The 12092-nt window shown below is 41.6% G+C and overlaps 2 protein-coding genes across 2 annotated transcripts; both read left to right on the plus strand.

Annotated features, from left to right (window-relative positions):
• The first annotated feature begins 7047 nt into the window (after window positions 1-7047).
• LOC109467505 (enterin neuropeptides-like) lies at window positions 7048-8405 on the plus strand. The gene is made up of 3 exons (XM_019765518.1): window positions 7048-7111; window positions 7561-7624; window positions 7975-8405. The coding sequence occupies exons 1-3, from the start codon at window positions 7052-7054 to the stop codon at window positions 8403-8405; spliced, it is 555 nt and encodes a 184-aa protein (XP_019621077.1). The 5' UTR covers window positions 7048-7051.
• Window positions 8406-10208: 1803 nt separating this feature from the next.
• LOC109467506 lies at window positions 10209-11877 on the plus strand. Its single transcript, XM_019765519.1, has 3 exons — window positions 10209-10355; window positions 10920-10959; window positions 11225-11877. Exons 1-3 carry the CDS (start codon window positions 10299-10301, stop codon window positions 11632-11634), a joined length of 507 nt encoding a protein of 168 aa, XP_019621078.1. The 5' UTR covers window positions 10209-10298; the 3' UTR covers window positions 11635-11877.
• Window positions 11878-12092: the final 215 nt, after the last annotated feature.

A 12092-nucleotide genomic window follows, 5' to 3' on the forward strand; every position in this document is an offset into this window, starting at 1 on the left:
TCTCTCTCTCTCTCTATATATATATATATAGTGTGTGTGTGTGTGTGTATGTGTGTGTGTGTGTGTGTGTGTGTGTGTGTGTGTGTGTATGTGTGTGTGTATGTATGCTTTTATATCAATGGTTTTATTTGCGTTTGCAACAACAGTGTCCCAAAGGTGGCAGCCTAAAGTCTGAAATGATGTTGGAACATTACAACAGGTTAACAGCGTGACATAGCATAACATAAATAGCATAAAACGTCATTTTAGGCATTAATATCCTTAATATAACATTTGAGGGAAAGAATGTGAAAGAATTACCGAGATCACGCCCACAAACCCCGTATTGTATCTAACTGGCCTCAGCACCTATTGTTATAGTTTAATAGACCGTAAGTGGCCTAATGGCCCGAACACAGCCCGAACAATGGCGGGAAAACTGATGTATATTTTATGAATGGGCTTCAAAAGTCGCCATTCATAATTCAAACTGCGCGACTCCACTTACAGACACGTTGGGGTTAATGAACTCTTAATGCCCCTTCTTTATGTTTTGGTCAATGTATGATCTTGGTGTAATTGTTAAATATGCCCATTTTTCTCAACGTTGCCCATTATCCGAAAGCCCACAAATTACAGAAAAAGTGGGACCTTCGTCTTACAAAAAAATAAGTCAGACCCAGTAGGTTTTTTTACCAGTAGTTTCTTAGTAGTTATCAGTAGTTTTCTGTATTTTTATTAATTGTCTATTTTCATACCAAATGTTTCGTCTGTTCACGTAGATTTCATAATGAAAGCAACTTTTTTTGGCCAAACTTTTTATTCGCACCCTCGCATCAGTTTTGGGGTTCCCAGAGGATGTCATCTATTGGTGGAAAATCTCTTTTGCCTCTGATTGGTGGAAGAATAATCCATCTCGCCTCTGATTGGTGGAAGAAGATTGAAGACAGCTAAAGTGCAGGTGAAACGACGACGCTGGACGAAACCATTCTTGCCAAAAGTGGGGGATTAATTTTTTCATGAAATACCAAATAAACAAATTAGGTTTGTGATAAAACACATATGATACGTGTTACAACGACAATTCATTAAAAAAAAAAACGATTTGTGTCGCAGTTTGGGCAGTTAAACGAACTTTTTATTATTATTGTGACGTACGATTTTACCCGTAGAAACAAATGGAACAGTCCGAAATCAGGCCATATAGTTGTGTAAATCAGACGTTCCTGTACAGTTAGTTTCCAAGATGGCGGGGGTGAGTTGGCGTTTCTCTTACTTTCCTATTTCGTGTAAAAAATTTGCTTTTCCCCCTCCCCCGCTTGCAATGCGCGGATCTAAAGGTGCTCTACAACTAGTCTTACTTCAACCATCTTTTCTGTTGGGAAGGCAGGCAGTTGCCTTAGCAACGAAAAGATGCGTGCGTCGTATAGAAGTAACTCGTGCTTTTCATGTATATTTGTAATTCGTGCGTTGTATATTTGTAACTCGCGCGCGAACGTTGTATAGTTGTAATTCGGCTTGCGGCGCGAAAACCTTGTTTCTTGCTTTGTTGTATGAATATGTTGTGTCACATGCCATGTTAATTTAAAATCCATAGAATTCCCAAGACTTTAATACTCTTGTGGAATTGGATGGGTGAACAAGTAAGGACTATTGTGAGTGGCACACGACATTCCTTACTTTGTAGAAGTTGACCAGTTTTCATGGAACTGTGTTAAAGTTCCATGAAATCTTGGGTAGAATTAGTGGTGGCATTTCACGTGGTTGCTTTTGTATATCAATGGTTAAATTGTTGTTCTTTATGCTTGCTTGCAGTGCGCGGGGCATCTCGCGACGTTGTTATAGTTGTAAAACGTGCGTGGTATAGATGTAAACGTTGTATAGTTTTAACCCGTGCGTTTTATAAAAGTAACTCGCGAAAACCCTGGAGACTCCAAGTATGATGCCCACATATATACATATGCAGCGCGGTTGGGTTAAGATATTTTACTACACAAAAAAATTACACTGCAAAAATGGTGTCGTTCTTTCGCAAACACTCGCACACACGTACACAAACACGATAGAATTCTGCATTGTTATGTTACTAATTGTTAGAACTCACGCGAATTGACACCACTAAAATCCATCTAGAATTCCAAAGAATATTCTTAGGAATTGGATGGATTATTATAAGAAGTAGGTAGCCATTTAGACTTTCGTGTATTAACATATATTTCTCCCCATGCCTTTAAATAGGGGGGTCTGACCCGCTTGCTATAATAGTATTTCTGGGGTTTAGGTCCAACTCATGGTTTTGCTTTTTGTTTGCCCCATCTGGAAAGGGAGGGTAGTTCTGGGGTACTGATAAATGTTAAGCAGTAGTTTATAAATAATGATATAAAGTCTGTTAGGCTCGTGCCGAACCCCCGGGGTGCCTTATGGGTGTAACTGTAGCGCTTGTCCTTTTCTTAGCCCCCCTCCTCGTATCTTTATCGTATCTTTCTACTGTCTGCATTCACACACACATTTTAGCTTGAAGTTAGTCAAATTGCATGTCTCTAAAGCATTACCAATCTTCTAAGGTTTTATAACGTATGTAAAGGTTATGGAGATAAGAAATTGTTCATGATGCTCAATAAATGTAATTTGTACATTGTACAAAAGTACATTAAATAAAGTGTTTCACCAAACAAACAAAACATTGGCCATGTTGTCGTCCTTTCCTCGCACACACAAACACTTAGCAAACCACTAAGGTTTCAACAATGTCTATTGCAATGGTTATATAATTCTAAAAGTGTGCAGATTGAAAAAAAATATGCCTGAAATGTACACGTCTAATATGTGATACTCAAGCTTGCGAATTTAATGCTGTTCTTGTTTCTCTGTTTCAGAATCGCCACATTTTCATCAGGGTTAAAGTTCATCGCCGGGTCAAGGTCGTGTGGTCAAGTGAATGAATGAATGAATGGCTGCTGGATGAATGATGAATGAATAATGAATGAATGAATGAATGAATGAATGAATGAATGAATGGCTGAATGATTCAATGAATGGTTGAATGAATGAATGGTTGAATGAATGAATGGTTGAATGAATGAATGAATGAATGAATGACTGAAAGAACGAATGAGTAAACTTGTGTGTAATGGTACTAGTACATTGAGGCAAACAGTATTCGCGCCTTGTACTTGTTATTAATGTGCGTCTTTCTCTTTGTTTTATTTCTGCCCAACACTACAGCTACACCACGTGCTGGAAGACTGAATTTGGAGTATCTACAACGAGACGACTTCTTCCTAGATCCTAGAGACTGGCTGGTGGAAGGAAGTTGGCTGCTTCTTGGCTTTTTCAGCTCTGAAGACCAGGCTATATGGAAAACAAACGAACGAGGAAATTAATGTATAAAGTGTAAAGTACAATGTGCTAGTTTATATATCCTGTCTTTTAAAGTTAGTTATTTAGATAGAAGTATTTTAGCTACTCAGTCCTTTTTCTGTACCTTATATTCCTGTATGTATGTCATATGGGCCAAGTGCCTGAAATAAAGTTTAAATAAAATATATTCCCAGTACAGGTTATGCAAAGGTCGCTATATTTTCGCCTGGTTCTATAGTACAATGTGACTCAAGGCGGTGTTGCATGTCATACCTGATACTAACGTGAACCTTCTTCTCTTCTTTCCTATCTTTTTTTACCACACAGGCCCACCCTGGACTGGAAAACCGTAGGATCTACGACGCTGAGATCTAGACTTCTCCCTAAAGACTGGCTGGTTGAAGGAAGTGTTCCTGGCTCCGTATCTCAGATCTGCCAGTCACAAGGACAGCTGTTCTTGCTGTGGCGTATCCTTAATTAACGTCGGTGAAGGTTAGACATCCAGGTAATAAGATACGCCAAAAAGCAGTTACTCAGGCAACTGGAAAATCATAATCATAATCCAAAATCATATCCAGTTTCTTGAGTAATTGCTTTTTGGCGTATCCTTAATTAACTTATGCAGGTTTTATAACTAGTAATCTCTTCGACAATTATCTTACTTGATGGAATTGAATGCTTGCTAAATAATTCTATGTCTTTGATAAATGTTAGGTCGTATTTTGATTGTTTGGGTTTGTGTGCTTGTTCTTGGTATTTTTTTTTCTGTCGTTACGATACAGATGATGCAGAAAGAAGATCGCCGGTGAACATCAGGACAACAGGAAACAGATTTTGAACGCGTTTATGTAAAGAATGTAGCATGTTTCTTATGGTTTTGTTTGTTGACAAGGACGGTATAGGTGGGGAGGGTAGTAGACGGACTAGGACTGCATGTTGGCCAAATGTTGGTCCTAGGAACTTCTTTTTAGCCACGGAAAATTGGCGCACATTATTTTTGGCAAACCGACGCCCATCCTGACACTACCACTGATAGTCCCTCTTTATTTGCCATTCTTTCTGAATTTTCGTATGGAATTCACTCAGCTCACATTGGCAGCAAAGAAAACATAAACTTCGGTTTGGAAAGATTGTGAACAGCTTAGGAAGAATGAGGCTTAATAAGACTAACTTAGGCAGCCTAATTGTATAATAAACAAAACAAACTGTAGACGCTTACAGTAGGATTTGATAAAAGAATCTCAATTATAACTCAATAATAACATTAGATAGGCAGGGGCGAAAAAAAAAACTTAGCAAGGCAGCGCACAGCTGAACATTGCCTTCGCCATTTCTGGCTGTTCACTTTCACAAAAGGCACAAAACACTTTCCGAATATAATTCTATTACAAACCACTGTGAGCTCAGTGAAACTGTTTTTAAAACTTTGCTGTGATTTTGTCGGGACTGTGAGTGGTTGTTGTCAGGATGGCGTCCGAATTTACCTCGGCAATGGAGGCAACACCTTGACGCGGTGCCGGGGCTTCTACCAAGTTTGTCTCCGGCAAATTCCTGTTTCAGTCCCAGTGTGATGAAAACTTGGGTGAAAACTTAGTACTTTAACGACGTGTCATAGCCACAATCGTACCAGTGTCTTGCTTTAGCTATCTGGATAATTTGAGTCTAGCGTTGTCTACATTATATATTTGCTGATTACAAGTTTATGTAATGCCCTGTATCTAGCCTTCTCGACACGTCTTGTTTTTTTTAACTATTGCAAATACAGAACTTCCGGATGAAACTACTGTACCTGCATATCAATAAAGATATTTTATCAGTCCTTATAAGCCTTGTAGTCATCCTTGTCTACGTATAACACTGCTCGAAAAGTTGGATTCATCGATTATCAATAACGTCGGGAAATGTATACTTAGTAAACAGAACAGGAATTGACAATGGAAGTAACTGAAATTACTGGACTTGGATTTTATTTACTACGATCGTTATGTAAGTTATACGTACTGTTTACAAAATAAACGTTACCTGACTTTTACTATTTTTTTTAGAAATAATTTCATGAGGTTGGTAAGACATAAGATATAGGTAGTTTATTCTTACACAACCAGGAATGTTTCTCCTGTCAGACATTTTCCTATTAGCTTCCGACTGCAGTACTGCTTCTCACCGCTAGGAACGCTGCTAACTTTGTGTAGCAGCGTTCCTAGCGGCAATATTTGAAAAGGCAGTATTTGTAATATTGCCACCTACTGCTTCACTTTAGCACATTTAAATCAGAATTTCATATTTTGGGCCTTTAAAACTGCAGAAACAAGCCACAAAATGAGTTCTTTATTTTCTGGGTGGTACCTTAAAATTATCCCAGGGCCCTTCAAGCAATAATTTTACGTCAGAATTTGGGGGATTTTTGCTCCAGGGGGGGGGGGGTCAATGTACATTGGAATAGCGAGGTTTAAATATTTAGATAAATGAGGTCCCAGTATTTAGATAAATATAATGACTAGAATATTGGCTTTTAAAAATCTGGTTTCCAAGCCCTAAAAACTGCACTGGATGCTTTTAAGTCTGCTCCTGGTAGAAACTTGCAGGTTACGGATTTGTACTATCATTAGCTGACATTTACCGACATTGTGTACATATTTGTGGTGACGTCATTGGCGGGAAAGTGACCAAATGTGTGGGTAAGTCGGAAATGTCAAGTGGCTGGCTGAGTGCGCTAGAAGTGCTAATTTGTTAATTTTTCCTCCCAAACATTTGTGCGTATCCAAGCCCCCCATCCACCTGAATTGTGCGTTTGTAATTCCTAATTTTTTTCACGGTACTTTTATTTTTATGTTCACTGTTTTCACTGTCACTTCTGTACCGTGAACTTATCATGACAGCTAACAAATAATTCTGACTTTCTCATTCCTGCACCTGTCGCCACCGTGAACATATAGTTCCGTGAACATGTCCATTTTTCTCAGACTGTGAGCTTTTGCTACCGTGAAGATAGAGTGAACTATCGTATGAAGATAAAAACACGTCTCTATTCTTTCTACACCTGTAAATTTTTAATTTCCTGCCTTAAAAGCTTTTAGGAAAGTCCAGTCGCAAAGTTTCGGCTCCTCGGTAACTCTGACGCGGTCGCCATGGCAGCACCAATCACCGGCCACTCTTGAAGCTTCCCACCAATCAGCGCTCATCTTCCACCTGACGTCACCGCGTAACAAAAACCCGCCTTCCAAGTTACCGAGGAGGCGAAACTTCGCTGTCGGAGTTTCCGAAAAGCTTTTATTGTAGAAAATTAAAAATTTACAGGTCTAGAAATAGACTCATGTTTTTAACATCATAGCTCTTTACTGCAGATCCCAATTAGAAAAGGACCGTTTCCAAAATCAAGCTTTAAATCAACGGTTCAGTTTTTAAGGTTGAAAACACAGGTGAGGAAAGTTGTATTGACACTTGACAGAAGTATTAATAAAGCCAGTCAACTCAAAGGTACAGCGTCACCAGAATATTGTAATAGTGATAAATAAATGCAAAATTCAGGTGTGTGTGTGGGGGGGGGGGGCATGGAGAAGAAAAATGTTGGGAAGGAAAAATAACAGAAAATGTCGCAACAGCGTCAACAGATGACGTCACACCTCACCTGTTTGGTTCCCACCTGCCGTCAGGTGAGGTTTATATAAACCCAGGTGCGCGGAGAGAGGAGCGGAGATTACGTCCTGACGTCATGACGCTATCCGGAGTCGGAGCCGCGCTGCTGCTGCTGGCGGGAATATACCTGGCGCAGGTGAGGTCTTCATTCCAATTGCAACTTTCTTAAACTGACTCTCAATGCTCCCTCTTTCTTACGACTTTTATACAACCCTAACCCAGGTAAAAACAGATTTTCTTACGTCTAAAACTGATTCCTAATGTTCCCGCTTTCTTACGTCTTTTATACATCCCAACTGTGGGGCTGCAACTTGCACAGGTGAAACAGCTTTTCTTCCGTCTTAACCTGAATTTTAATGTCCCCCTTTCTTAAGTCGTAATTAAACTGCCTTTTTGTTTTCCCTGTCTTAAGTCTTTCCATCCTACTTAACAGTGAGGCGACAGCGTTAAGTAATCAAGTATCCTTCAAGTTTCCCACTGTGAGGCTACAGGTGAAGTAGGTGGCCGAAAAACCTGGCAAAAACTTTTCGCACGCCTTAATGTGCCACGTTGTCTCCTCGTTTTGACTCTCTACTTTTTCCGCAGGCCAGCCCGCTTGGCGCTCACCTTCAACCCGGCCTGCGCATGCGCCGGCTGCAGGGCGGAGAAGGTGAGGAAATATGATCCTTGTATCTTATTGACAATTTTGCCACGTTTTGGTTCATTACGTTAATCTGTGCCTCTTTTTTGTTTTGTGTACCATATATATAAATTTTAGTATTTTCTTCTGGTGTGTTATGAGCTTATAAGCCCATACCGACTGCGCGCATAGAGCGCAAGACCGTTAATAAAAATTTTCATTCATTTGTTCATTCCTTCATTTATTCATTCAATCATAGATATATATGGAAAATATCAATTTTTTTTATGAAATATGAATTATATATATACAGTATCTCATCTCACTTTGTCTCTTTTCATGTCGTGCTTTACAAACTGATCGGTCGCGTTCCTTTTCAGTGAAGCGGCAGTTTCAAGATCCCCAAGAGGAACTCGGCAACGGTTTTCCCAGAAAGCCACCGTTTCAAGATCCCCCGGAACCTGGCCTTGGCAACGGCTTTCCGGGAAAACGGCAGTTTCAAGATCCCCAGGAGAACCTCGGCAACGGCTTTCCCGGCAAGCGGCAGTTTCAAGACCCCCAGGAGAACCTCGGCAACGGCGTTCCCGGAAAACGGCAGTTTCAGGATCCCCATGAGAACCTCGGCAACGGCTTTCCTGGCAAACGGCAGTTTCAAGATCCCCACGAGAACCTCGGCAACGGCTTTCCCGGCAAGAGGCAGTTTCAAGATCCCCAGGAGAACCTCGGTAACGGCTTTCCTGGAAAACGGCAGTTTCAAGATCCTCCCAAGGAGGAACTCGGAAACGGCTTTCCCGGCAAGCGGCAGTTTTAGACCTCGGTAACGCCACCCTCCCACACCCTTTGTGCAATTGTCTTTGTGTGTTCCGCGTCACCTTGCGTGCAGTACAGGTACTGCACACTAGTTCTGCTCACTGGTTGAACTTGAAGCGTTCCTCCAGTTTTTAGGAACTCTGTTCTCTCTATTGCGACTCTGCAAACTTTAATACTCCCGGACTTGGCAGTGAACTATGACCTGCTGTGACGTAATAAAGCATGGAATGAGCAGCATAGATGCTGGCTAAAGTACTGTTTTTGTGTCAGAGTATATGTGTGTTAGTGAAGGAGTGAGTGTATCTGTGTACGTGCGTGTGTGTACATGTGTGACAGAAATTGTATGCCTCTACCTCTAGCTTTCCCTCTCTGTGCGTGCGTGTGTTATTTCCGACCAGATGAGATCACCCCAATAAAATAACCCTAATCGTGCACGTGGGTTGCCAAAGTAATTGACACATATAGTTCCGTGCAATATCTATCCCTGTTGCAATTTCAATAAAATCAGCATAAATAAAGTATCTATGACGTTTTTGGTTTATTGTTCGATGTGTCATGTTACCGGAAATGATGTCAGAAGATGGTTGTGTAGCAGAGCATCAGCAGAATGCAGCATCCCACTTCCGGTGGCGCCAAACTGATTTTTTAAATTTTATTTTATGAAGATTTACCACATTTGAGGAAGGATGGACATAACAGGTGACTATCACCTTTTGAAGATGTCAAACCTGAGACCAGACTGTAAGGTTTGAACCACTGACACCAGGAAGGTCCCCTACTCTTTTCGATAACTGCGGTGGGTTCTTTAACGTGCGTGGAGTGTGGCTCTCCCCAAACACGGGACCTCCATTTAATGTCCTATCCGAGGGACGTCCCTAACCGAAGCTAGGTACTCATTTCCACCTGAGTGAAGTGATGAAAGTCGTGTAAATTGCCTTTCCCAAGTACACAAGATCGGTGACATCGGGCAGGATTCGAACCCTGGACCTCTTGGGCCTGGGCCGAGCACCACACGTCACACGTCCCCACTAAGATTAAGACAGCAACAGAATGTAAATGTTTGTGCGGATTTTATGGCCCCGGGAGCGCACGGAATCGCTAATAAACCCAACAGCCGGGATTTATGGTTTGTCTGTTTGCCGGATCGGTTCCGTTCCGTTTTAATTTATAATTGCACAGAATCCTCCCTCTCCAAGTTGTCACCTGTCCTGAAACAGACGGCATAGCAGTATCACTCATACATACATTTTAATGAATAAAAAGGCAACTGCCTATGGGATCCACATCTGAAGCCTTAACTTACTATACATTGTCCTCCTGGTTTAGAGATTGTTGTAATTTCAGATTTACAATTTTTAGAGTTTGTTATGTCCAAACTCCCCCCTCCCCCCACCACACACAAACACACACGCACATACGCACACACACGTCAAACAAAGATGACATGTGGAATCATACAGCCAAAGTGTTAAAAACATAATATCCTAAATTGTAACGTTACTTTTCTCAAATGTAAACAAAATAGTCCACCCCGAATCGTCTAATTTCTTTTAACCGACACACCGTTTCTTGATAACACAGACTTTTTGCCATCCTTTATCCAAACTTCACAAGCATGTCACTCCCACATATCGATACTGATTGATTTATTAATAGATTTATTAGTTTTATTAGTTTTTTTTTTAATTTAGTGAGTGAGTAATTTACGATCTAGACCTCTGACGTCTACCCGGCGTGTGACGTCATACAATGTAGGTATAAATGGCGTGAGTTTTTGGAGGTTTTCAGTCAAAAAAATCGTCTGAGCTGAGAGAAACGGCGTTTGGCGGGAAAATCGGCGTTTGGCGGGAAAATCACGGTCAGTGTCGTCTGAGCTGAGAGAAACGGCGGGAAAATGGCTCTGTTTTGGCGGGACCTGTTGCTGTTCTTCCTGGCAGCATTGAGTGTGCAGGTAAGGAGACGGTATGGGTCGGGAGGGGATCGGGAGTGGGTCGGGAAGGGGTCGGGAGAGGCTAACCTGAGGTTTGGCTAATGCTGTGGTTACAATTTTGGGAAAAAAACTTCCTGCGGCTGATGTAGTGTCCGGCTTGTTTCACGGCAGTTTTCGGAGCAGTTTGTCTTCTCGTTTGTAAGAGCTAACATAGATTTTTAAAAAAAGGCGTGCAGAGAAAAAAAACGTTTAGACGAACGAAAAAGAGGCCGCAAAACACTACTTTTTAACCTGACACCAACATCTGCCAAACGTTTAATAAATCTGAATTTAACGTTTAACTCTGGGTTGATAATAGCCTGTCGAAATCGTACGCTTCGTAAAACGTCACCCAAAAAGCGACACTTTTTGACTGGACTTCACATAGAGATCGCCAGGAGTCGCTGCCTACCCTGACGTCATATGCCTTGCTGCAACCTTGCAGGCAGTAACGTTAACAAAAAGTGGCGAATCTGACCGGAAGCAAAAATAGACTATTGCAATCCCAAAAAACTTACGACCTGTTTTTTTTTTTCGAATTTCCAGGCGAGTCCACTGGGCAAGTTTGGGGACCAGGGCGTCGAGGGTGAGTATGGGGGTTGAAAGACAACCACTGTACTAGTACTTTCCAGGGTCACAGTGCTGAATAAATACCTGTAGTGAGCAAATCTGATTCGGCCAGTATAGGATTTGTTATATGGGGTTCTCGGTGTAATATTGTGGTACCTTGTTCCAAATGTTCATGTGTGAAATAAATATCCAAAATCATCGCTGCCTGCCTGCCATTTGATTTTTATTTATCTATTTTGATTTCACTTATCAATTTCTTTTGTTAACTTCTTTCCCTCCAGTTTTCTACAGGCGTGAGAATCCGGATTCCGTTCCGGCTAAGCGGTGGGGAGGCGCGTGTCTCGGCTGCCCTCCGGACCCCATCCTCATCTCCGGAAGGGCTTCTCTCGACGACGTTCCGGAAAATCTACACAACGAGAATCCGGATTCCGGACCACAGAAAGTTCCGGATTCTAAACCACAAGAAGTTCCGGATTCCGGAATGTCAAAGATTCTGGATTCCGGACGGGTGGAAAATCCTGATTCCGGAAAGACAGAGGCTCTGGATTCCGGACCACGGAAAGTTCAGGATTCCGGAATGTCTGAGATTCCGGAATCCGGACGGATGGAGAATCCGGAGAAGCGGTGGGGAGGGGAGTGCCTCGGCTGCCCGCCCGATCCCATCATCCTCCTGGGCAAGAGATCAGCGTAGGAGGGCTCACCATCATCATCATCCGGATACGACACGGACCGTTTCTTGAACTCTGACCCGGAAGCACAAACTCCAGCTGACCCGCGAATATGGAGGGCAGACAGACGACAGTTGTCTTTATAATGTAAACGCACGACCTTTACACGGGGTTTTAGATAGAACTTTAACCTTAAACCCTTGCCCAAGCCTTCAGAAAACTGCACAAAACTATACGGTTATAAATTCCATTAAAATGTTCATATGACATCATCTCCGTATGCCGTGTGAATTTTTTTAAGATAGTCATTAGAATAAGACATAATATAGTTTTTCTTAATCAATGAAGCATAATGGAAGTCACATTGCGACAGTTATCACCATTATACATAGAACAGGTTACGTGTTATCAGTTATCAATAAAACAGGTCATATGCCACATTATCAATTATCAATAGAACAGGGTCGCGTGTTATCGGTTA

This window comes from Branchiostoma belcheri, unplaced genomic scaffold (assembly GCF_001625305.1).
Source record: "Branchiostoma belcheri isolate BF01 breed outbred unplaced genomic scaffold, Haploidv18h27 scaffold180, whole genome shotgun sequence".
In the NCBI taxonomy this organism is placed as follows: Eukaryota; Metazoa; Chordata; class Leptocardii; order Amphioxiformes; family Branchiostomatidae; genus Branchiostoma; species Branchiostoma belcheri.

Excerpts from the sequence above, each read along its gene's own strand:
- LOC109467506 (XM_019765519.1), top strand. The coding sequence starts at position 10,299 with ATGGCTCTGTTTTGGCGGGACCTGTTGCTGTTCTTCCTGGCAGCATTG. Across the intron at positions 10,356-10,919 it reads TGGCAGCATTGAGTGTGCAG|GCGAGTCCACTGGGCAAGTT; the intron begins GTAAGGAGACGG and ends TCGAATTTCCAG. Across the intron at positions 10,960-11,224 it reads TGGGGACCAGGGCGTCGAGG|TTTTCTACAGGCGTGAGAAT; the intron begins GTGAGTATGGGG and ends CTTTCCCTCCAG.
- LOC109467505 (XM_019765518.1), top strand. The coding sequence starts at position 7,052 with ATGACGCTATCCGGAGTCGGAGCCGCGCTGCTGCTGCTGGCGGGAATA. Across the intron at positions 7,112-7,560 it reads CGGGAATATACCTGGCGCAG|GCCAGCCCGCTTGGCGCTCA; the intron begins GTGAGGTCTTCA and ends CTTTTTCCGCAG. Across the intron at positions 7,625-7,974 it reads CCGGCTGCAGGGCGGAGAAG|TGAAGCGGCAGTTTCAAGAT; the intron begins GTGAGGAAATAT and ends GTTCCTTTTCAG.